Source organism: Photinus pyralis, unplaced genomic scaffold (genome assembly GCF_008802855.1).
Source record: "Photinus pyralis isolate 1611_PpyrPB1 unplaced genomic scaffold, Ppyr1.3 Ppyr1.4_LG7, whole genome shotgun sequence".
In the NCBI taxonomy this organism is placed as follows: Eukaryota; Metazoa; Arthropoda; class Insecta; order Coleoptera; family Lampyridae; genus Photinus; species Photinus pyralis.
The window spans coordinates 899512-922690 of NW_022170738.1; the positions used below are offsets into that span (position 1 = coordinate 899512).

At 36.0% G+C, this 23179-nt stretch overlaps 4 protein-coding genes across 8 annotated transcripts; 1 reads left to right on the forward strand and 3 right to left on the reverse strand.

The window, feature by feature from the left end:
* Positions 1-480: 480 nt before the first annotated feature.
* Positions 481-4254, reverse strand: LOC116176822 (inhibitor of growth protein 3). The gene is made up of 8 exons (XM_031495611.1): positions 4113-4254; positions 3987-4058; positions 3786-3931; positions 3536-3738; positions 3250-3484; positions 1192-1352; positions 909-1146; positions 481-848 (listed from the first exon to the last, which is right to left on the reverse strand). The coding sequence occupies exons 1-8, from the start codon at positions 4138-4140 to the stop codon at positions 732-734; spliced, it is 1200 nt and encodes a 399-aa protein (XP_031351471.1). The 5' UTR covers positions 4141-4254; the 3' UTR covers positions 481-731.
* LOC116176823 (peptidyl-prolyl cis-trans isomerase E-like) lies at positions 4145-7942 on the reverse strand. 2 transcript variants are annotated; one of them, XM_031495614.1, is made up of 5 exons: positions 7528-7942; positions 7377-7472; positions 7115-7290; positions 6792-7066; positions 4145-4579 (listed from the first exon to the last, which is right to left on the reverse strand). In XM_031495614.1, exons 1-5 carry the CDS (start codon positions 7807-7809, stop codon positions 4329-4331), a joined length of 1080 nt encoding a protein of 359 aa, XP_031351474.1. In that variant the 5' UTR covers positions 7810-7942; the 3' UTR covers positions 4145-4328. The 2 variants fall into 2 exon arrangements, with proteins under 2 accessions (XP_031351474.1, XP_031351472.1); XM_031495612.1 differs by having other exon boundaries at positions 7350-7472; positions 7528-7939.
* A 2630-nt stretch (positions 7943-10572) lies between these two features.
* Positions 10573-20590, forward strand: LOC116176949 (interaptin-like). Of its 2 annotated transcripts, none has more exons than XM_031495793.1 (11): positions 10573-10705; positions 11385-11473; positions 11529-11813; positions 11873-11973; positions 13239-14689; positions 14744-15083; positions 15129-15190; positions 16222-16285; positions 16336-16382; positions 17797-17911; positions 20457-20590. In XM_031495793.1, the coding sequence occupies exons 1-11, from the start codon at positions 10657-10659 to the stop codon at positions 20545-20547; spliced, it is 2694 nt and encodes an 897-aa protein (XP_031351653.1). In that variant the 5' UTR covers positions 10573-10656; the 3' UTR covers positions 20548-20590. The 2 variants fall into 2 exon arrangements, with proteins under 2 accessions (XP_031351653.1, XP_031351654.1); XM_031495794.1 differs by having other exon boundaries at positions 14744-15062.
* Positions 20591-21258: 668 nt separating this feature from the next.
* LOC116176950 lies at positions 21259-22497 on the reverse strand. 3 transcript variants are annotated; one of them, XM_031495796.1, is made up of 5 exons: positions 22412-22497; positions 22277-22360; positions 22157-22229; positions 21971-22087; positions 21259-21927 (listed from the first exon to the last, which is right to left on the reverse strand). In XM_031495796.1, the coding sequence occupies exons 2-5, from the start codon at positions 22343-22345 to the stop codon at positions 21704-21706; spliced, it is 483 nt and encodes a 160-aa protein (XP_031351656.1). In that variant the 5' UTR covers positions 22346-22360; positions 22412-22497; the 3' UTR covers positions 21259-21703. The 3 variants fall into 3 exon arrangements, with proteins under 3 accessions (XP_031351656.1, XP_031351657.1, XP_031351655.1); XM_031495797.1 differs by having other exon boundaries at positions 22422-22468; XM_031495795.1 differs by having other exon boundaries at positions 22277-22477.
* Positions 22498-23179: the final 682 nt, after the last annotated feature.

The window sequence follows — 23179 nt, forward strand, 5'->3', positions numbered from 1 at the left end:
ATACATTGTAAATTTCAAGAAAGTTGATATGATTTACTCTCGGATTTACTCAAAACGTACAAGAAATAAAAACTTTAGCACTATTAGAAAGTTTAAGGGTCTGTTAATAGTATATTATTATGCAAGTTTAATAAGACGCTGTATTATCACACAAGTGTGTTTGAAGCACGACTAGAGAACTCACTATTAATAAATATTGACAGTCTACCATTTACAGAAACTTGAAAATACAGTCGACAACGAATTATGCAAGCAGGTAGCAAAAAAAAAACTGTAGAATTGATAATATAACAACGTAAAATACCTACATTATAAGAAGTACACAGTTTAGTAATAATGTAATATCATTGTTTATTTATTACAAAGGCAATACCAACGCCAAGTGAGTTTGGACCCCAGGACACAATTCCTGTAGCAAGGTTGGAAGTCAACTCCTGCCCTGGGGCGACACCCAGTGCTAGATTAAAAATAAACAAGCTATCTTAGTTCAAGTTGTAAAGTTTATTTACACAAATTCGTTTCACCTCCTAACCAGTAACATTCCCTTATCTGATCTCTCGCATGCTCATAAATAATGTTTAACAGTAAATTAAAAAAATTCAATAATTCTTGTATGATAAAGAGCAAGCATTACATTCAATAATAATCAGTTTCATCTACTTCTAATATAATACATTTTTTGTACATAAAATGTAATAATGAGTACTAACATTGGATGGTATTTACCATAATTAATTTTTCCTACTTCCTCTTCGTCTCATTGACGTAGTGCATTGTGGACAGTACCACTTTCCCTTGGGAGGTGCCGTAATACCCACACACGGGTAATGAAACCATTCCGAAGGGCACTATTATGAAATAAAGACAACGTGTAACAACATGCAAATGTAATCAAAGTTATAACTTACATCTTCGTTATCACAGGCAACCATATCTCCATATGACACTTGATTACATATACAGTAGCGAGGCTCGTTAGGATCATATGTCCAATCCGCTTCGCCTCCATCCGCCACTTGCACTGTGGTCTCTACTTGTGGGGAAGCAGGTGCCGGAGACACTACCGGTGGGGTGGACAAAATTGCTTGAACGGTTGAGACTGTGTTTACATTATTACTCGTGCTAGAACCACTACCAGTCCATTTCCTACGGGCATTGTCATTAGACTCGAGGCTACTTATGGACACTTACTTTTGTTTTTTCTTGTTATTGTGATCTTGTTGAATTGCTTGGATAGCAGTTTGTGCAGCACCGGCTAATTCTCGTCCTATTCCAAATTCATTCACATGCACTCCAGTATTAATGGCCTCATATGACGCTTTTAAACTTGCAGTTCTCCGTCCTTGCTGCATCTGAAAAGATTTTCGATCAGAACTTAAGGGGTGTCGTTAGTGAGGTTGACACAAAAAAGGGGACTGCAAAATTTGTACCTTTCCTGTTTTTTCTTACATCCTACTAGCATCTATATGCATACCTTTCCATTGTACCTCTCCGAAAATACTGCCTTTTCATGTATGCCAAGCGCAGCAAAGGTAGGGTGTTCACGTGCGGGCGCACTGGAAAACTTTTTCCGTTGCACTGCGAATAATCAAGTTTGCTATAGCTATCCCTATCCCCCTATCCCATGCGTTTCTATGCATACCGCGACTTGACTTTGACATATATAATTATCAACCAATTTTTTACCATTTGTGTTAAAAACGGATCTTGATTAAATCGAAATTCCCCTGCAGAAACCTGTTCCCAACTATTGCCAGCGAAATCAAAAGAGAGATATTGATAAAAAAAAAAGGAAACACGTGAAAAAAGTTGGCGAGAATGTTTTGCTAGTATATTTATCGAAAAAGGGAAAATCTATGAAACCAAGTACGTTATGCGAGTAGGTTTTCAATAATTAAGAATTGTCTTGTGAAAAAAGAAAATGTGGACACTTGCCTGTGAATTTCTTTAGACACAATTACTTTAGAGACGGCCATTATTTCATACGCTTACCCTCGTGACAGTTTGACGCAAAATAAACAATCATAATATACCAAATAAGGCAAAAAAATTAAAAATTAAAAGGATTAGACGTCCCTAAGTGATCTTTATCTAGCTTAGATGTCAATATTGTCTAAAAATCGCATTAATTTTTTGACGATTATACATTGAAGGCGGTTCAACTAGAGCAGAGGTCGGCAACCTGCGGCTCTTTTGATATAAAGTTGCGGCTCTCCGTATTTATCTAAAGAAATTAGTTCATTTGTTCGAAATTCCCCTATTTCATTAATTTTATTTGTTTATTTGTGACATTTGTTTACTTTCTGGTATTCTTTTGTTTTTTTTTATTATAGCAGCCTACTCCGATGTATAAACACGTAATTAATTAATGAGTAGGTACTTTTGTGAAAAATATTGATAACATAAAAACTGCGGGGTTTAAGCACAGGGCACCCCTTATAAACATTGAAGAGAACACAAAAAACAATCGAATAGCGAAATAAAATAGTGGTAGTTCCATTTGAAAAAGAATAGTTATAGCACTTTGAACAAATGGCATTGAAACAAGTAAAAATATGCAGGATGTTCTATTTAAAAAGTTCAGTTACTTATTGGCATCGTAAAAATGTGACACCCTGTACATTCAAAAATAATATCAGTAGATTCGCAACCACCAATATTTTTTATCATGTATCAGCTATGTAGGAAAAACCGGCGCACTGTTGCATGACCCTGTATATAGCCAAATACTATAATATTGAATCAAAAATTTTTTGTGGCTCTTTAAAAACTGAGAAATTTTGTAAATTGTAATGTTTGGCTCTTCCGTTTTCACAGATTGCTGACCCCTGAACTAGAGTAATTAATCGACATGTGACGATTCAAATCGAGATTTTCAAAAAGTCAGTTATATAGGTGATATTTCCAAAAAATCAAAAATACCTCCCAAAAATTCAAAAAAATTGCTGATTCGATTCAAAATGCCATACAATGAACAGTGTGAGGTGAAACAGAGCTATCGACACTATGTGAGTAAGGCGAGGAGGCAAAGCCACCGGAGCCGAACGTATAACTTATCAAAATCAAAAAGTATTACCAAAATCGTTACAATTTCTACACATTAAATCGAAACTAATAAGTTGTCTGCATTCCAATGTTATAGTATGTATGTGTTAACAAATAAAAAAATGCAAACAAAATATTACTATAAAGTAATAATGAAAGAATTAGAGTAAAATTAAAACAGAGCCGACCAGATACATTACATACCTGTTGGGTTGCAGCGATGGCCTGCGATGCAGCAGCGGCAATAGCGGGACCTGCGCCAATGTGACTTATATTATAACTAACAGTCGGTTGAGGTGTAGTCGTGGCAACTTGTGGTGTCGTGTTATGTCGGGTTTCTACAACCGCAACAGGTGCAATCGCCTGTCTCTTTTCCGCAAAAGATGTTTGTAAAGAAGAACCGCTATCACGGCGCTTTTCAGCACGAGGTCTTGTTTCTCTAGAGCCACGTATAATGTAATAATTGAAAGAATCGAAAAATGTAAATTACCTTTCAAATCTATTTTCCTTCTGTTGGCTTGAAGATAAAGTTTGTCCCAACTGTGGAGTGTCTAATTCAAGTGAACGTTTTTCGAGTACTTCGGTTATTCCTTTATTATCTGCTTCTAATTCGCATTTGAACTTATGCAATTCAGTATCAAGCCTTCTTAAATACTTATCAACTAATTCGTACATTTGATTAGCCAAATGAACCTGAAGAATAAATGAAATCAAAATAAAAAACACGATAGACCAAGCACCTTCTCATCTGCTTCTTCTAATGTTTTATAATATTCTTTGCGTATATCTTGAAATTCATTATCAGAAGACTGTGGAATCTCACTTTGGTAACGTTTACAATCAGAGAAAAAGATTCTAACTCGCTTTTCTAATTCTTCTAAATTATCTACGAAATAAAATAGAATAACATTGATGAATTTGATTAAAAAGTTTTCTTATACTTTGAACAGATAAATCCATTTCGCGCATTTCTGAAAATCTGTCCCTTAATTCTTGTGGCAAGTGTTCGATCACTGCAAGAGCGAAATTTAAATTTCCCGCTTAGAAATTTGACTTGACTAACTTACTTTCAAGATAATCTTCTAAGTACAGCATTTTATTGGATTATAGTTATTTATTACCAAATAAATGTTACAAGATCGATTATTATAAACGAATTATACAAAATAGACGATAAAATCACAAAAATCAGTTCTTTAAAAGTACAATAAATGTCAATTTGCTATAATGAAATTTGGTTAGGTTGTACCAACTTAAATTCTATTTCAGTGGTGCTCAAAATGTTAGTACTTAAATTTGCGTAAAGTAGAGGGCGTTTTTCCCTTCGTATATTTCCCGCAATTATTAATGAGGATCGGAGCAATGGGTCTACCGAATGGTTTTCCTAAATCGTTCAGTTTGCACAGTGTAGTATTTCCTTTGATTACTTTTCCAAATACCACTCTTGTATCATCAAATTTTTCAATGGCGGTAAATGTAATTGAAAACTGAGAATTGTTCAATCCATTTCTCACAGGAACCATTGACAAAACACCTAAAAATAAATGTATTGTAGTAGTGATATAATTATTTGTATAGTACTAAACTAATCGTAAAAGTAAAAAAAATCGACGGAGAAATTACTTATGTCAACCAACTAATGGCCGTTTGCACCGACAAATTTGAGCTTAAAATCCATCCCAACCATTGTTAGGAATCTATTACCAAAGAGTAATTATGGTTACTCTTTGGTATTACCCAAGGTTAGTTGTGTATTACCAGTATTACCATTGGTAATACTACATAATTAAAATGCGGTAATAGTTATTTGTACAGCTAGTTTTGAAAGTGATACTTTTTTTGGAATTATGGGTTATTAAGGATCACTATGCAAAAAAATTTCGTGTACAACACGTGTTGAAAAAAAAAGACACTTTCAACACGTGTTGTACACGAAATTTTTTTGCATAGTGATCCTTAATAACCCATAATTCCATAATATCATTGACATTCGCCATTTCCTGTCACTCAACAATTGAGCTATTGGTCATAGACAGGACGAAACGCCATCGAAACGCATAGCAAAAATCGTGAAAAAAAAGTATCACTTTCCATACGATTTTTCACTTATAATTGCACAAGAGGTTTGTATTTTACCGAGTAAATTTGGGTTGTTTAGGTAATGAAAATCTGTTGCCTAGCAATTAGACGAGAAAAACTGTCAACTAATAAAAATGCGACACCGCAGGTGGAGCATTTTTAGGTTGACAGTTTTTCGAGTTCAATTGCTAAAAGGAAACAGATTTGAATTGCAACAACCCAAATTTACTCGGTTTAAATACAAACCTCGAGTGTAATTCGGCAGGACAATTTAACGAACAAGAAATTCACCAAACTAATCAATTATTGACAGACGTCAAACTAGTCATATGGGAAAGGATAATGCGATAATTGGTTCGAAAATGAATAAGTGAAAAAACCACTAGTGCATTTGTCGCTGGAAAAGTTGCAGGTAACTTTTGCCGCTGTCAAAGTGACAATTACACTGCGGCTTATGCGATTTTTTATACATGAGTTGAATTGTCGTTAAAAAAGTCCGGTAATTTGATAACTATGCAAAAAATATTTTGTATTGAATTAGTGCTAAAAACGTTGCCATCTTTAATAAAGGAAGACGTTTAATTCTTACAAACAAATGAAATTGATCTTAAAGAAATGTAGATTCAGGAAAAGAGACTGTCACCGCACACTTTGCTGACTACAACTACAGTGACTTAATTTAGAACAGTGGCGACAACAACATGGTATCTCGTTTTTGATTGGCCGTTGGCTCCGGTCGCCATATTGGAGGTAAATTCCAAACTGACCAATTGAAAACCTCCCAAACGACGCGGTACACGTACACTCCATGCTATAATTATTAATTATACTGTTTTGACAGTTATACCGTTTTCCAAATATCTTTTTGAATTTGGGAGGCAGTGGTTTTTCCATAGGTCCTCCTGCAAAGTTTTAAACGATTATTTCTGTGCTACAATACATTTTTTAGCTCCAATATGGCGGATTATGATAAGTTGTCGCCACTGTCCTAATACAGTCACTGTAACTACAACCATAGAAAACACACGCAAATAAAAATCCGACGAGATAGGTGTTCATATAAAATTTCCATAAAACTGGCGCCATCTGCAAAGAACTTCGTTCAGAGTACGGTGATGTGGTTCAAGATGAGACGTCAAATGACATTTGCAGGAAATTAACCGCTAATTTACTATATTTTGTTCTACGAGTATAGAAGCGGCAAGAGAAGCGGTTGATCAATGCAACCACTTATTTTTTTAGTGCCAGATTTATGCAACACACTCCTCTTGATATTCAATGATATATGGTATATTTTGTGTTTTAAATAGAAAGTTTGCAATTTACGTTAAGCAAGCCGTAGCACAGCACAGTTTAAGGATCAGAGTCGCACGTCTACCAGACTCACACGCCCCTCCTATTGTGCAGGGTGGGATACGAAAAGCTTCGCCGAGTGAGATGGGGAAATGTATCGCAATTTTACATTATACCATTGTATATGATTATACTTAGTTGCGCCTTTATTTCTCACTGCTCACTCAACGATTAATTTCCGTTATGGTAACTCATTTCAATGCTACATCAGCTCTGATTGAGCATGACTTCAAAAATAGAGCCCCCGATCTTTAGTTGAGAATTTCCACAAAAGTTACCTATATTTCTTTAATCACTTGATTGCTTGTTCTTACCCATCTTTGTATGTTTCAATCGATGATTTTCTTCTGGAAACGTCTCGCCGTATATGGACGTACCCCCCTTTCCGTTCCCTTTCGTAATATCACCAGTTTCAACATATTTTCCAGGAGCAACGCGATGCACTTGGCAGTTTTTATAGGTAAGTCCGTCAAGTTTGCAACACAATGAAATGAAATTTTGTACAGTAACTGGTACATAATCACTGTACAACTCTATAATTATTCTTCCTAGGTATGCTCCATCTTTTACTCGAAAGTCCATGAAAACTCTATTAATGTAATAGATTAATAGATTAGGTACCTATACTAATACTCACTTCGGCCTCTCATTTTTTTCTAAATCTTCAAGACTAGATATTGACGGTTGTTGGCGTATGTGATAATCCAGAGATTTCTTATCTAACAATACACATGGATACTTAGAAGAGTTCCTTAGCTTCTCAACAACATGTTTCCAGTTTTCATCCAATTCTTTCGTTTCGTATTCCGATTTCTGCAGCAATAGATCTTATAGGTAGGTATATATATGGGGGAAAAGAAAAACCAATTTACCGCATTTACAATTTTTTGGTACGTAACTATATTCGTGCGTTCTATTTCTTTCATATTGAGTTCATGCGCCCTCCATCTCGATCTGTATGAGTATGCTATAGGATTAAACGTATCGATCCATCCCTGCAGTTTGAATCAGACGTGAAGGTATCGACTTAATACCTAAGTTAATTTTTACCCCGTTTCTGTTGATGACGTTAATTTTTTGAATCATAGCTCGATTTTGCCTATTGATCTCAGACATTCTAAATCTGTCGTTCACTAGTCTCTGGGAATTGACATATTTATGCGGATTCATGGGAAGCGGTTTTGTGTCAATTCGAGGCTTGGCAGTAAACAACTGGTAACGGTGATTGTTATAATTTCGCAAGTCACTAATGATTGTGTCTTGGTCTACTTGTCCTACTAAGTATCTAGGACTTTTTAGAAACGGCTTAAATTTGTTCGATTTCTTCTTCATCGCTGCGAAAATTTGGATTAGTTGCCTTTTGTAAATCAACAAAATAATTGTTTTGACAGTTGTTCAAGGAATATTAGATTTTCTCGCTTTCATTCTGAGCTACAATCAGAGAATAACGGGCGATCAAAAATGAGTTGCTGTCGAGTCGCCTTTGGAAGTTTAAGTTAAGTACGATTTCCCATGTAAACAAAAGTTCCAAAGGTGACTCGACAGCAACTCATTTTTGATCGCACAGTACCAATAAACTAAACAAATATAGAAAAGAGTTCCTGGGTATGGCTATAGCATGTGCAAAACCAAATTTTGAAACTGGCGTGATATTTGCTTTATCGTACTTCCGAGACGAAAGTGACAACTTCACTCCATTATGACAAGGACTGAAATGTCACTTTTTATCCCTCCGGGATTAAATTTGGACGAAAATCCCGGAAGAATTAAATTAACAAAGCGCATATTCAGTAGGTTGTTCCACATTTTTTATGCGGCACCACTTCTTATGCGCCCAGCTTTGTGAAAAAGAAGACTGTGTCGTAACTGGGAAGTCGGGAAGAGTTTTTGGAAGTGAAATAAAAGTTGTTGCAAACACGGAAAAATGACGGCCATGCCTTTGCAAGTTGGAAGTAATGTAGTGTAGCAATTTGATGGCACCGGATTCTCAAACTGGGAATTTAGAGTAAAATTGGTATTGGAAAAAAATGAAGTGCTAGAAGTTCTTGAAGAAGATTTCCCAACCAATGAAAATGACCTGGTGATGTGAAAGCGCGAAATGCTAGGCGAAATGTTACTGTGCAGTGGTTGGCAGATAATGTGTTGCAAACAGTAAAGCATAAGAGAACGGCAAAAGAAATGTTCCATGCTCTAAAGGCAACATACACAAAAAGAGGGTTATCCATACAAGTTGATCTACAAAGGAAGTTACGTAATATGAAATTTAATGGTGACACTTTGAGTGATTTCATCAAAGAATTTGAAAAAACTGTTGCAGAATTGAAGGAAAGCGGAGGAAGCATGAATGATGAGGAAATAGTGTCTCAACTCTTGGCAGCTATGCCGGACAGTTATCAAGCAATAACAACTTCCATACATGTGATATTTAGTACCAGTCCGAAGGATATAAACATAGACTTAGTGAAGAGTAAGCTCCTGCAGGAAGAATTAAGACAAGAAACTGTCAATTAATAAAAATGCGACACCGAAGGTGAAGCATTTTTAGGTTGACAGTTTTTCGAGTTCAATTGCTAAAACGAAACAGATTTGAATTGCAACAACCCAAATTTACTCGATTTAAATACAAACCTCGAGTGTAATTCGGCAGGACAATTTAACGAACAAGAACTTCACCAAACTAATCAATTATTCACAGACGTCAAACTAGTCATATGGGAAAGGATAATGCGATAATTGGTTCGAAAATGAAAAAACCACTATACTGTATTCATTTTAAGAAGGTAGCGGTAGAAAGCATAGGGAAGCTTTGACCTTCACTGTGATTGGTTAAAACATGAGTCAGTATTACAGTGAAACATAAAACGACTGGTGAATTTTGTAAGGTGGTAGTTTATGTTGCCAACTAAACTGCCGAAGTGTTATTAGCTGTTATTGTCAAAGGTTTATTTCTGTTCACAGTGCTGAATATTTCTACTTTACAATAATTTGGTGCCGTTTTATATTTTTCCTGTGTGTGTTTATCTTCAAATACAGCGCCATCTACTACCTTCTTATAATGAATGTAGTATAGTGCATTTGTCGCTGGAAAAGTTGCAGGTAACTTTTGCCGCTGTCAAAGTGACGGGCGATCAATAATGAGTTGCTATCAAGTTGCCTTTGGAAGTTCAATTTGCTTTTATTCCAAGTGGCTATGTATCAAATTTTATTTAAATACCTTCATAAATAAGAAAGTTTGTAATTCGGTCTGTAAATGGTCGAGGTGCGCAAAGGGCACTGTGAATGCTGATCGATTAGGCTCAACTTTTGGAATTGTGTTTTATATGGCTAAAGCTATGCGCATATTGAATTTCATGCAATTGGGTTCATAACTAAGGGTCTACTTTATTTTGTGGTCTACATTGCCAATTCACGAACCCCGATCTACAAATTTGACAAAGAATCCACCTGCAAAATTTCATCGTAATCGGTCCATCCGTTTATGAGTTATCGTGCTAACAGACGGACGGACGGACAGACACCGCAAAATTATAAACTCGCTGGGAGCTCGTTAATAAATACAATGTTGCGTATTTTTTTAATATGGGATTTATTGTGTATTCGAAAATAAAACAATACAAGGTTTTCTATTTAAAAAATTGTTGGCGTTATGTCCGGACAAACGAAGTGAAAAAATGTAGGTAGTTGTGAGTTAAGACAAATGAATTCTTTGCTTTCTACTCTAAAGTTTTACTCTAAAAAAATCGTTTCATAGATTACCGATATCGGTATTTGACCAAAAGAGTTTATTGATAACCAAACTTTTCTCCCGCGCGATTTGAGATTAGTGTAAATTTGCTAAATCGCAGTACCTATAATTTGCCTGAGGCACACGTGCTTTATATAGAAACCCATTAAATACAGCGTTTCAGAACTCTAAAGCTAAACCATATCGGTGCTCTGAATTGCAGTACATAATGTATTATCAATTTGCGGATAACGTGAAGCTATAGCATACAACGAATCAGACCAGAGCTGCTCTGAATAATTCTTTGATAGTACGTACAGAATGCCAATATGCTTCCGGAACTTGTGGCGCACTCTGTATAGGTAGTAACGTCAAAGTTGACATAGTAGATAAATTATGACGTATCGGTGATACTGATTTTGGTAGCGAATTTCTGTATTAAATAATGATAAATTATGCGTTCCTCGTGTAGTGAAACGTCACCAGAAGAACTGGAGTTCCGCGGTAAGTTATATTTTTTTATTACTTCTACACTTCTCTGCGTTTGGTACAATACAAATCTTTATGTCTTGCAAAAACTCCACCTTGACCGAGTCAATAGTCGTGTGGCGAATACTCTGCATCTTTGATTATAAAATACACTATATTTAAAGCTCTGTATTATTCTTATTGGATAGCATACTGCGTGAGCACCATTATAAGCAATGCGATGTTCAGGAAGGTATAGCATACTAAAATTGTTAACGTTCTCTCCGCCAGATTTGTAGTGGCAAGTTACGTAAAAAAACAATTTATTAATCAAAGTTGTGCATCTAATTTGTTCATTATAAAGCACGAACAAAATGCTAGACAAAACGGCAACCGGTAAAAGGGTTAACGACAATTTAATATAGACAATGAAAGATTGTTTATAGAGCAATGCCCATACACATACATGTCTGTCCGACGGCTGAGATGGGTATCAACTTTGTGAAGTGATCATATTTACTTAATAAGTAGATTTTAACGCGCGAGAAAAGCTTCGTGTGAATTACAGTCAATCACATTCACATACATTTTAAAATTAATGCAACTCTACCGAATTGAATATGTAGGTTCTGAGTGTCTGACTTGAAAGGGGGGGATTTTGCGGACTATATGTTTTATGTTATGTTTACTTAATGGGAACAATTGCACTTCACAGGAGAGACGTACATAACTCATCACAACTACGGTTCTTATCCCTGTGTATCAAACTTCTGCAAGAAGATACAAACGCAAGAGAATATCAAGGTAAATTGCATTATACGACCGTAAACTCTTTAATGCTGCGGTAAATTATTTCTAGGTTGCTCATACAGTTTTAGCAGGTTCGCCATTTCCTGATAGATGGTCATCGGAAACCATAACCAATGAATCGCAATATGAAGAGATAATACTTCAGTACAAGAGACTACTTGAAGAAGCCGAATATGCGCTTGCAAATAAAGACGAACTAATCGAGTTGCTTCAGAATCAACTTTTAAAATTAGAAAACTTATACAAGGAATCGGTGAACAAAATGGAAAATTACAGATATCAGTTTGTCGTCGCTTCCAAGGAGCTTGAAAATTTAAGGAAGATTTGTGCACAGGTAGGTTCCTTTTCGCGATCAAAGCAGAAATTTGCTTTTGAAATGTTGTTTTTCAGTAGTATAAGCAAAATAACGATAAATTGTTGAGAGATAGCGAAGTGCCTGGGTTGAAAAAGGGAATCTCTCAACTGGAAAAGGAAAACAAATATTTAAAAAATGTGTAAGTTATATCATTACTGCCGTAGTTATCATGTAACCTAAGTAATTTATTTATTTATTATCCCTCTCTTGTTCCGTGCCCTCAACCGTCTTGCGCATAACTACAGAGTGACCGGCATAATGCTTTTTAGAGGGTAATAAAATGAAACCAATAGCATATTTAAATGATAATGGCCACTCACTTTCGAGACAAATATAAAGTAGCATTAGATCAATGACAAAATTTTCATTAGCCTTGACTGGTTTGTTAACCCAAGAGCAGTAGCGTACTAACTTTTTGTTTGAAATCGAAAAGTATGCTTTCAATATCCCACGACAGCAGAACAAACATCTTCCCTCCCTCCCCCGGTGGGACAATTTTGCCCCCCTCGGTCTGGGGTGTCGTAACCTTGGGGTTTCCTAAGGTCATGTGATGTCACATAGCCTTGGGTTGCCTCAAGCTCATGAAACGTCACTAGGTATGACCCCGGGGTTTCCCCAAGGTTATGAGACGTCGCAAGATCGTGACCATGGGGTTTCTTAGGGCATGCGACGTCAGAAGACGTCATTTAAGAAAAGAGCCGAAAATTTGCTGCGTATATCATACGCTACTTCGACGTTGTACGTCAATGTAAATCACCGATTCTGTACGGTTTGCATCAAATTTGCTTCGTACACTCAACAAATTAATATTCCGCACGAACTCATCAGTAGTATACGAAGGCAACGTTTTGTTTCTGCAAGCGCACAGCTTCCTGCAAACCTGGGGATAAAACCAACAACATCGTTATCATCAGCAGCAGCGGTGTCTTAATCAAATTATCGATTATCGATGCATTTGCTGATATTTCTGAAAAATATCAGAATACCTCCCAGAGTATCCAGACCGATAAAGATAAAGAGTTTATTGTAAGATGTATAGCAGTTTTTTGAGAAATATCAAATGCACTTTTAGAGTAGATGACTCACAATCTTGACGTTAAAGCCTCTGTGATCGAGAGATGTAATAGAACGCTGAAAAAACGAATGTGGCGATACTTTACATATTCTAATGTGCCTGGACTAATACCCGTACACGGAATGTCACGATCTTGTGACGTCACATGACCTTACGGCGTTACATGGGAAATCCAAGGTTACGACCCCCAGACCCGTGGGGTAAAGGTGTCCCACCGGGGGGAGGGATAAGGTGGCTCTGTTCTACTCGCGACCTACAGTTGCGTACCGTCAACTTTGCTATAGTATCTATACCTATATATTATTTAACATTTAACATAAAACTTTCAGGTGCAATGAATTATCAAAAAAGATAGATGTTGAACAACAACATTCCAAATCTTCAGTGTCAAGCGGTACGCAATCAAGTTCAATTTACGACCCCTTAGATAACTTGAAAGATTACTGCATCAAAATAGAAAAATTATTGCAATTCCAAAATAAAAAAATAGAATCGCTTACTACGAAATGGGACGACGAAAAGGAGGTCTCAGTCACCTGTACAAATTCATGTTGTAAATGTTCAACAAATCTGGAAGAAATACTAATTGATATTTCCAACAAAGCCAGTTTCCACAATGAAAATCTTATGAAGTTGCTCAATGAAAATCAAACCATTAAACATGCCGTTACCAATTTAGAAACGGAAGTATTGGCTAGTATTCCAAATACACATTCAACTATCAATGACGTAAATAGTACTAAACGTAATGCTAAAGTTAAAAAATGTTCATGCTCTGACAAGGTTCATGTAGAATCGAATGGGTTGCTAGAAAATATTTTGTCAAAGGAACTAGACATTGAGAAAATTGAACACGAAAAAGAGGAATATAGAGTAAAGTTTGAAGAGTCGTCTAGAAAAGAACGTTATATAAACTCTGAATTGCGAAATAAAATTAGTGAATTGAATATGAAGGTTCAGGAAGTAGACGAGTTGAAAGCTCAAGCGACACAGTTCCAGAAACTGCTCGAAACGCTTAAACAGGAAAATGAAGCGTACTTGAAAGAATTGAGAAGCTTAGCACCTGCAAAAAAGTTGGAAGAGGAACAAACAAGTCAAAGCTTGCGACAACTTAAGGAACAGCTGGAGTTTAAAACGTTGGAAAATCAAAAATTGCTCGAATGTGAAAAGGCACTAAGAAAACACGTTCAAAACCTAGAGCATAAAATCGAAGAAATGGACCGCGAGTTTGTGTCTGAACTAAACAAACGAAACGTTCGTATTGCTTCACTACAAGACCAATATAGTCAATATAAGACGGAATCTGAAGAAAAAATACGTGTACTCGAACAAAAAAATGCAACATTCCAAGAATTAGTACTTTCGAAATCTCAAGAAATTAGTACCTTAACTGAAAACCTGCGGCAATTAAATGAAAACTTAGAAGTCGCCAAATTAAGAAATAAGAAGATTTTGCAGGGTAATGAAAAGTCGATCGGCGAAATTTCTACGTTGTTTAAAAATAAAGAAAACCAATGTCATGAGTTAGCGCAAAAAGTGAATGTTTTAGAAAATACTGCGCCAACTGATGGTGCCTGTGATTATGACATAGATCATATACGGTCAGAATTTAGGATCGTTTTTCGTGAAGTCTTAGAGGTTTTAAAAAACGTGCAACAACGAATCGCGAATAATTCTTGTGAGATTAGTGTGCCACCTACAGCAGTAGAAGACATCACTTTTCATATGCACCGATTTAATGTCATTTTGGGGAACGATGACGTGAGCGGTAACTACACGAGTATTACGCCGATACCGCGAGTAATGAAATAATCCTAAACATTGTTTTTTCCAGGGAGGTCTTATACAATTATTCCAAATACTTCATCAGGCTCACATAGAGCATTACCACGAAAAGGCTTCGAAACAAAGGAGAAGATATTACACAATTTGCCGATGGTGGAAGCTAAACTAGACGATGGAAATACTAGTGAAAATGAAAGGGAGTTAAGCAATGAAGTATCACTTTGCCCATCTCCATTCCATCCTACAGTTGCAGATAACGTTGGCGATAGCAGTTTTATACTAACTATGCAACAAATGGAAAATGATTTGAAAGCATTAAAAGATCAATTGAAAGAGGCCACTGCCATAGAACACAAAGCAGAAAAACAGTTCAGTAATTTGGTTTTTAAGTACTTCCTTTTTTGTTTATAGTGTTTACATTTTGATTTTTGTAGAACTAACAAGCACGAATCTCCCACCACACAAACGAAAAATTTCCCTGGAGTAGAGAGTAGAGGTAAGTAAATTGTCTAAAAGAAACAGGACTGCAAGGATTAGGAATCAGATATTTATTTTTCAAATTGAAACCATATTTATAGAGAAGGGATAAAATAATTTTGTATAAACTAATAACTACAAAAGTGCACATAAGGGACTGTATAGGAAACTTGGATTTTTGCATATCATCCTTATGGAGAGGTTCTATCAAAAAAGCCTTCCAGGAAAAGTAATTTTTTCTTTGGGTATTTATCGGGGGTAAATTGTGTAAATACACATGAACTTGATTTTGAATCGGATAATTTTATTTTTACACGAAAGTTTTGTTGCAACGGAAAAAACTATAGAGATCAAACGCGTGATATCTTATGCTTTTGATCGAGAGTTTTTTCCAGGAGGCAACAAAATTTGAGTAAATTAAAAATAAAGTTATCCTGATTTAAAACCAACATCGAGTGTATTTTAGGGAGATTAAGAGAAGATAGTAAATTGCGCAACCACTGTTTACGCATTCCTACACGCATTTTATCGTTGCTATCTAGCGTCATTGAAAACTAGCGTTTTAGAATTTGAAACAATCACCAAGTATATTAATATTAATGGGGTGTATTAATCCAACAAAACACTGATTATATTAATGCCAACAATCCGTAATTGTGTTCCGATTCGAGCATTGTTGTCCAATTGACACAGTTACGCTTACGATTATTTATCAGTTAGCTATATTTCACTTGTTTGTTTTTCAATTAGAGGAAATTTAACCTACATTTATGTGTCAGTTTAGAGCTAATTGACACATATACCTGATGCTGGTCTAGCATTTATCCTTAGATAACAGATATGTCACTGTGTGAAGTAAAAAATATGCCTGCGGCATTTCTGCGCCTTTGTGAGCAATAGTATAGGGCCAACGAAGTAACCCTGCGGCTCGCTATATAGGAGTCGACAAACGTTATCGGATCATTGCTATGCTAATGACAGAAACATTAAGCGAAATAATGTTACCTAAGTATCTAAATTTGATGTTGATTACATGATGAATAATTGCAGAGTACGTTGATATTGAGATTACAGTGGCGGTCGAAAATAATGGCGATGACAAGATAACAAACACGTATGTATACAGTTGGAAAAGCGTTTGTGTTAACGTTAAATTAATTTCAGAAAAGGCAGTCTCATTCCCTTACCAATTCCAACATGTAAATCTAATCGTAAGTATGTCCATACATCTCTATTTATTTAGGGACTTTTCGTAATAATGGTGCCTTCACACTAAGTTGGCCCATCGTAGTGACTTACTTATCACTGCGTACAAGATTTAGTAGTTTATTGCCACAAGAAAAAGATATCTCTAACAATTTTATAAAAAAAACAGTTCTTCAGTTGTCTGTCTGCCGACTATTGGAAACATCTTGATGTCTCCGAAAAAGAAACTGTGATCATATACAGTTGAAAAAGTGGAGTGAAAGAAAATTTGAGAAAGACAATACTATCCGTTATTTATCATCCCAAATAAAAGATGAATTCCACACTACAGTAAAAAGCCATTTTTTTTCTTTACAAATCAACAAGTTCCGCCAAAAAAATAACAAATTAAAAAAAGTAATCGTAAACGATTTACATAAACCGCATTTCTACTTGCATTCATTTCCCATTTGCAAGATGCAACTTCTGTTAAAATCGTAAAAATCCGGCCACAAATATGAAAGATATCGTTGCACCATAACAAAACCAAATAACGAAAAAAGTAAAACAATAGCTCTTAAGATAAAGAACTAGTCCCAACGCGATGGACGGACGGACAGACGGACGGACAAAGTGGCCACAATAGCGCATTTTTTATTTTTATTTTTGTGGAAATGCACTAAAAACAAAACGGTGAATTGGACGTAGTATGATAATTAGTTTTGCCATATACAGGGTGACAATTTGAAAACTTACCACCCCCCATATCTTAGTAAATAAACGAGATATTTAAAAAAATCAAAATCCGTTTCGGTAATTCGGAGGGGGAATCACAATGACATAGTTGGCGACGCACCCCCTCACACCCCCTGCGCCCCAGCCATTTAACTTGGACTTCCAAAGCCGACTCGACAGCAACTCATTTTTGATCGCCAGTTATAATCTATTCTCAAACTCTTGTCGAACGTTTCCTATGTTGGTTTTGCAATATTTCGACATTCTTGAATTATTCTCTCTCTTAGTTCGTCTAATGTTCGCCGGTTGCGTTTTAGATACGACTGACAGATTTCAAATGTATCATATTAGTTTATTTTTTGATTTGCACGATAATTACTAACCTAAATGTAATGCTATTTGGTATGGTTGGAAAGCATTTTTTCAGAGCTTTCCAACGACATATCACACATGGGGGGTCACTATTTAAGATTTAAAGTTGGGGTGGCTGGGGCGCAGGGGTTGGAGGGGGTGCGTCGCCAACTATGTCATTGTGATTCCCCCTCCGAATTACCGAAAACGGATTTTGATTTTTTTAAATATCTCGTTTATTTACTAAGATATGGGGGGTGGTAAGTTTTCAAATTGTCGCCCTGTATAGTTGATTGTGTTATTTCACCTATTACTACAGAAGTACTTACATACAGAATTATTTTCTATGCGTAGATGGTGAATGCAGAGGGCGTTGTAGGAAACGAGGCACATCGGTACCCCCAACCCAGCAACTAGATTCAATCACGGATTCGGCGGATAATGAATATATATGTCCCTGTTCTTGGTGGTAAGTAGGTTGATCTTAGTGATAATTTACACTCAATTTTACATGACAGAAAGTTCGATTATATTCAACCACGAACTTATAAATTAAGATGGACTGCTGATCAAACAGTTGCATAGAGGTAGAAATGGCCCTAGCATTGGCGCGGCCATGATGTGCACGTTTTAGTTATTTTCTAGGGGAATTTTTCCTAGTGCTCAAGTATTGAGACTATTGCAGCCTTGGAAAATGACATGTGTCACAGTAATTTATTTAGAAAACGCGAGGTTAATGCTTGTTTATTAGTTGATTTGAATTTCGCGCCAAGTGAGTGCACATCATGACTGCCCCCATGTAGGTGTCATTTGTCAATTCAGCATTAGCAGTCCATCTTAATTTATAAGTTCGTGAATTCAACTAGATCCTAGCTTTATTGAAAATTATTTTTTACGGTTTTCTTGTATTCACATCTTACTTATGTAGGTAAGTAGGTATATAATCTAAGGATTCTAAGGTTTAGCTCTATACGGGATAGTTGACTCGTCCGCCATATTGAAGGCAAACGGCTAATGCAACGTTTCATAAAATTGTGGCACGCACCTCCCTAGGATCGAGACGAGTTAACTTGATGATGTTACGTTAACGGCGATTTATAAAGTGTTTACCAAATGTTTAAATACTAAGGTTTTTTTAGACTTAAATATGATCTTATACCCCTATACATATACAGTTGGCATCATTAGGGAAAAAATACAAGCAGAGCCAACTTTCAGAATGACGGACGTTCCGCGCCAATTTCAAATTTCGGTAACAGTCGACTTTTGGGTGATATTATGGAGATTCTTCTAGGTGAATGTAAATTGAAGAAAAGGATAAGAAAATTTCTACGGAGCAAATCCAAACCGAAAAGTCAAAGAAAAAATTATCAGCAAAGTAACCCCCACCCCCCCCACCCTTCCCGCCCCCCCCCCCTCCCCACACAGCCACAAACAGAAGAAATAAATCCACTACTACGGTAACAAAATGCAAAAACGAAATACCAAATCAAACATTTTAATTCGTACAATGAAGATCAAGTAATCGAGTCAGATCCAGTTAAACAAATTATTAAAAACGAAAACACGATTAATATAAATGGAAAACAAATCAATTTAGCATAAAAAACACATTTACCTACATCTATATGGTTTAATTTAGACAAAACAATTCTTAATGATAAATTGCATGTACCTAAAAAACATCAAAATGGCATGGTTTTATTAATTTAACACGAAAAAGTGCAGGTGCGAATTCAAGAAGTAGATACCTATTCAAATTAAAAGTTGATTATCACACAAACAGACCCATCTTTGAGCGGCGATCACGAGAGAGTGAGGAACAGACACAACGAAGAATCGGAATTGTATTAGGCGCTTTCTTCACGGTATACACGATTAAGAGAATCATACCCTTGCCTCTGTCACGAATACATCAATAAATACTTAATAAAGCAATAAATATAAAGGCATAACCGCATGTGCATATAATGTATATTATGAACAAAAACCATGATTAAATCAATAGCTTAGAGCACGGCATGCTTAAATAAACAGATGTCGGAATTAAATGCCAAACGTAAATAATGACTCGAAATTTAATGATTGATGATAAATACGAGAAATAATGAAATGATTAAATGTGATATTCATCTGTAAGGCGTGTTGCCTATCCGTAAGGAACACAACAAGTCCATTTTGGATATTCAAATTTCAAAGGTTTTAGACAGTCAAATTTCTACTTCTACATGTGCAATCTTCCGCCTAGTTTTAGGTTTTGAAACATTCTGAAGACGGTTCATAGTATTATAAACAATATTTATGTGCATTTGTTAAATTTATATGTAGGAACTAGGCAGCACGTTTGATATCAAATTTAAAAAATATCAATTACATTGTTTATGATGTCCCGGGATGAGTGTGACGAAAAATAAAAGTAGCGGAAAGTTGGTTGTACCGAGAGAACCGTGAGGTAATTAACATTGAGGTGAGAGAGAGAGTGCGCGTCGGACCGCCAAAAAAAACCTGATCCGCGAGACAGAGGGCGAAGTTAAAGTAACCTGCCATTCACCGAGAGGTGGTCTTGTGTGTGCGAAAATCGCGTTGGGCTGCGATCGAAGTGAAGTCAATCACCTGTAATTTACCATAGGGTGGATTTTATATTGTGTTTAGAAATTTTACATGGAGCCTGCAGCGCAGTTAAGCCGACCACCTGCAATTTATCGCAGAGTAGTCGTGTGATACTCTAATAATCGAGAAGTTGTTTTATTTTGGAGAGCTTGCGGGTATCTCGGTTTGCATATTAGAAAGTTCATTGCAAAAATTCACGTATAAAAAATAAAATCACAAACGTCAATATCGTACGCGTGGCCGTCGTTGAATCGACAGTCGAAACCTTTGATTATGGTACTACTATAGTTGAAACCATAACATGTAGATACAGTGTCTATTGAATGTTAGGTATATAGCCTATACGGCAGATACCAGGCAACTTTTATTTTATGTTGATAATTATTATCTTCTTTTGCTTACAGCGTTCAGCATAGGCTACATTCTCAGATGACAGCGACACGTCCATCAACCAAAGGAAAGGATTGTAGTGCAACTTGTTCTAAAAAAAAGTGATATACTTACTTATATGCAAAGTCAATAAAAAATAGTGTGGGAGTCTAAGTGTTAATTGAGTCATTTAATTTTGGATTAAATTTACCTACCAGAGTTACCTAATATGTAGTTCCGTATTAAGAGACCCGATAGCCACCAAACTTTAGGTGTCCAATTAATCGAGTCTGGACCTTTATGTAACGTACCCCACGGATATATGGGTCAATGGGTGTCTAAAATGTAGGCAAAGGCGCGCGGCGGCGTAACTTTCAAGCGTGTGTGGTACCGCCATGTTTACAACAGCGACACCATTTTCCGCTTTTCGAGTAAAAAAACTGAACCCAAAACATTTTTTGTTTGTTTACTTTGATTTGGTTCATTTTTAGCTTCCTGGCATGAGCTAGGGTAGCTATGGCGATCACCTACAACATTTTGCTCTAAAATTTTGACCTAAACAACAGAGAAGTTACTTATATTGAATTTTTACAGAATGAAATATGTTGATTTGTATTATATTGAGGTGGCAGTTTTTTCTGGAACTTTAGTTCCTGTTGAACCAGCTTCCAGAAAATCAATAGCGTCCGTCCATAATGTCCAAAGTACCCATACATCCAATTTCACCACAATCACTCCCTTTTAAAAAGAGTTATAGCGCACACGGACGGACAAGATACAAAACTATAAATGATATGAGGCTCCTTAATAAAATCTACCCTTATACAAACTCATAAGTAACATGACTGTATGCTATTGTCATTTTTTATTGGAATATATACACATGTACACAATTGCAAGTCATTTGTTGTTTACCAACAAAATATCTACTACTACCCACATACTACTATGCGATCAAAATTGAGTTGCTATCGAGTCACCTTTGGAATTTTTGTTTACATGGTAAATCGTACTTAACTTGAATTTCCAAAGGCAACTCGACAGCAACTCATTTTTGATCGCCCGTTAGTTGTAAAGTGGATTTATTATGTGGGGTAGGTATTGCGCAAGATTATGACTATATACTTACCATAGCCCTTAAAGTATGTGTCTACAATAATGTATTTTGTTAGGTGGCACATTAAAGTATATGGAAGATATAACAATTTATGGGAATAGGTACTATGTCCGGGTTCACTTCAAAGTGAAAACCATATAAGTATAGATCATTTAAAAAATACCGCTACTTAATATTAGACAAAAATTTTGAAGAAAGTATAGTTTGCAACTTTTCTTTAATCATTGCAGAGTTAAGATGTAACGCCCGCAGTGATGTGACAGCGGTTTGTAAAGTATTTTGAGACTTTAGTAATTCTTGATCAATCGCAGTTAAATTTTTTCCAGCTTGTGTAATGACACTTTGAGAAAATGCATCAAGATCAGTGCATAATTGGTCATTACACTCTCCTAAAATCAACATGTGACGGCATTCATTAAGCACTTAACTTACTTAGTTTTTTATGCAGTAGCGAATCACTCTTATGTTGATCGCTAAGACCACTTTTCGTAAACTCTTGTGCTGACTGTGTTAAAACGGATACTGCACTTGCAATGCTGCCTGGGTTTTCTATAAAGAAAACCATCACTTAATACCTAACATACACAATGCAACTGCTTATAGATAGTAAGTTATTACCATCGTCAGACTCCGAGTCTTCGCCTGTTACGATTGCAGCTTGAATAGAAGTACTTGTAGTCATATCTTTCACCTAAATTCCCTATTTGTATAAAACTACAGCCTTAAGCCAGAATTTACCTTGCAGTTATCATCATCACTATCCGTTTCAGAAGCCTCTCCACTGATAATGACGGATGAATTAATCATTTTCCTATCTCTTCACTGAAGTACGATAAACAGGAATTGTATAATTTCTTATTTATTCTAGCTTACACTGCCAAACCTTTTCGAAGTAATGAACAGCTGTTTTTGAAAGATAAATAGAGAGTGGTTGCGTTCTCCCACGGATACAAATTTGAGAACGATTGAATGCGGACAGAAAGAAAGGTGGGGTTATTCATAGCGTTTTCGATTGGCAACACTCGTGCTGCACGAGTGCAATTTTTACGTTCTATTGGTAAATTTAGGGCAATTTTCTGTGTTCCATTGGCAAATGTGATGCAACAATTACGCACAAACAAAACAAACGTGCCACAATTTGAATTTATTTCTTGCGTTGGAGAGTTTTTTGTCGTCATCTAGCGATAGCGAAGATGATGAACTACCCAGCAAACATGCATATAAATGATATATAGCATGCGAAGCTCAATCATATTACACTCGTTATATAACGATTTTCTGTACATGTTACATAACATTTCTTTTATTTTGAAATGTATCACACATCCTTTGAGAACATATTCACGGTATATATTACTATACAACTTTTATGATACATTGCAACTTGTCACTTGAACATATGCGATATATCGCAAATACAATCTACATTCACAAGTTTAAATTAATGACACTAAGCACATGCGCAAAGGCACGGTGAATTGTGCACATGTAAAGTCCCTAGATTACTTCTAGGGACTTTATGCACATGCACACGCTTCCGAAAATTTGATGCAATTAGGGTGGTTTTAATAAAAGTTTAATTTGTGTTTATTATTATAATATATATACAAACAGTTCTGTGGTGAAGTTTTAGTTTTTGGC

Coding starts and splice junctions, on each gene's coding strand:
- LOC116176950 (XM_031495796.1), bottom strand. CDS start 22,345: ATGATTAATTCATCCGTCATTATCAGTGGAGAGGCTTCTGAAACGGAT. Junction 22,230..22,276: donor GTGATGATGATAACTGCAAG/GTAAATTCTGGC, acceptor TAGGGAATTTAG/GTGAAAGATATGACTACAAG. Junction 21,928..21,970: donor GCTACTGCATAAAAAACTAA/GTAAGTTAAGTG, acceptor TGTTGATTTTAG/GAGAGTGTAATGACCAATTA.
- LOC116176822 (XM_031495611.1), bottom strand. CDS start 4,140: ATGCTGTACTTAGAAGATTATCTTGAAA. Junction 4,059..4,112: donor CTTAGAAGATTATCTTGAAA/GTAAGTTAGTCA, acceptor TCGCTCTTGCAG/TGATCGAACACTTGCCACAA. Junction 849..908: donor TTGCCTGTGATAACGAAGAT/GTAAGTTATAAC, acceptor ATTTCATAATAG/TGCCCTTCGGAATGGTTTCA.
- LOC116176949 (XM_031495793.1), top strand. CDS start 10,657: ATGCGTTCCTCGTGTAGTGAAACGTCACCAGAAGAACTGGAGTTCCGC. Junction 14,690..14,743: donor CGTGAGCGGTAACTACACGA/GTATTACGCCGA, acceptor TGTTTTTTCCAG/GGAGGTCTTATACAATTATT. Junction 16,383..17,796: donor TCCAACATGTAAATCTAATC/GTAAGTATGTCC, acceptor TTCTATGCGTAG/ATGGTGAATGCAGAGGGCGT.
- LOC116176823 (XM_031495612.1), bottom strand. CDS start 7,809: ATGAAGAAGAAATCGAACAAATTTAAGCCGTTTCTAAAAAGTCCTAGA. Junction 7,473..7,527: donor ACGTCATCAACAGAAACGGG/GTAAAAATTAAC, acceptor TTCAAACTGCAG/GGATGGATCGATACGTTTAA. Junction 7,291..7,349: donor ACCAAAAAATTGTAAATGCG/GTAAATTGGTTT, acceptor CTATTGCTGCAG/AAATCGGAATACGAAACGAA.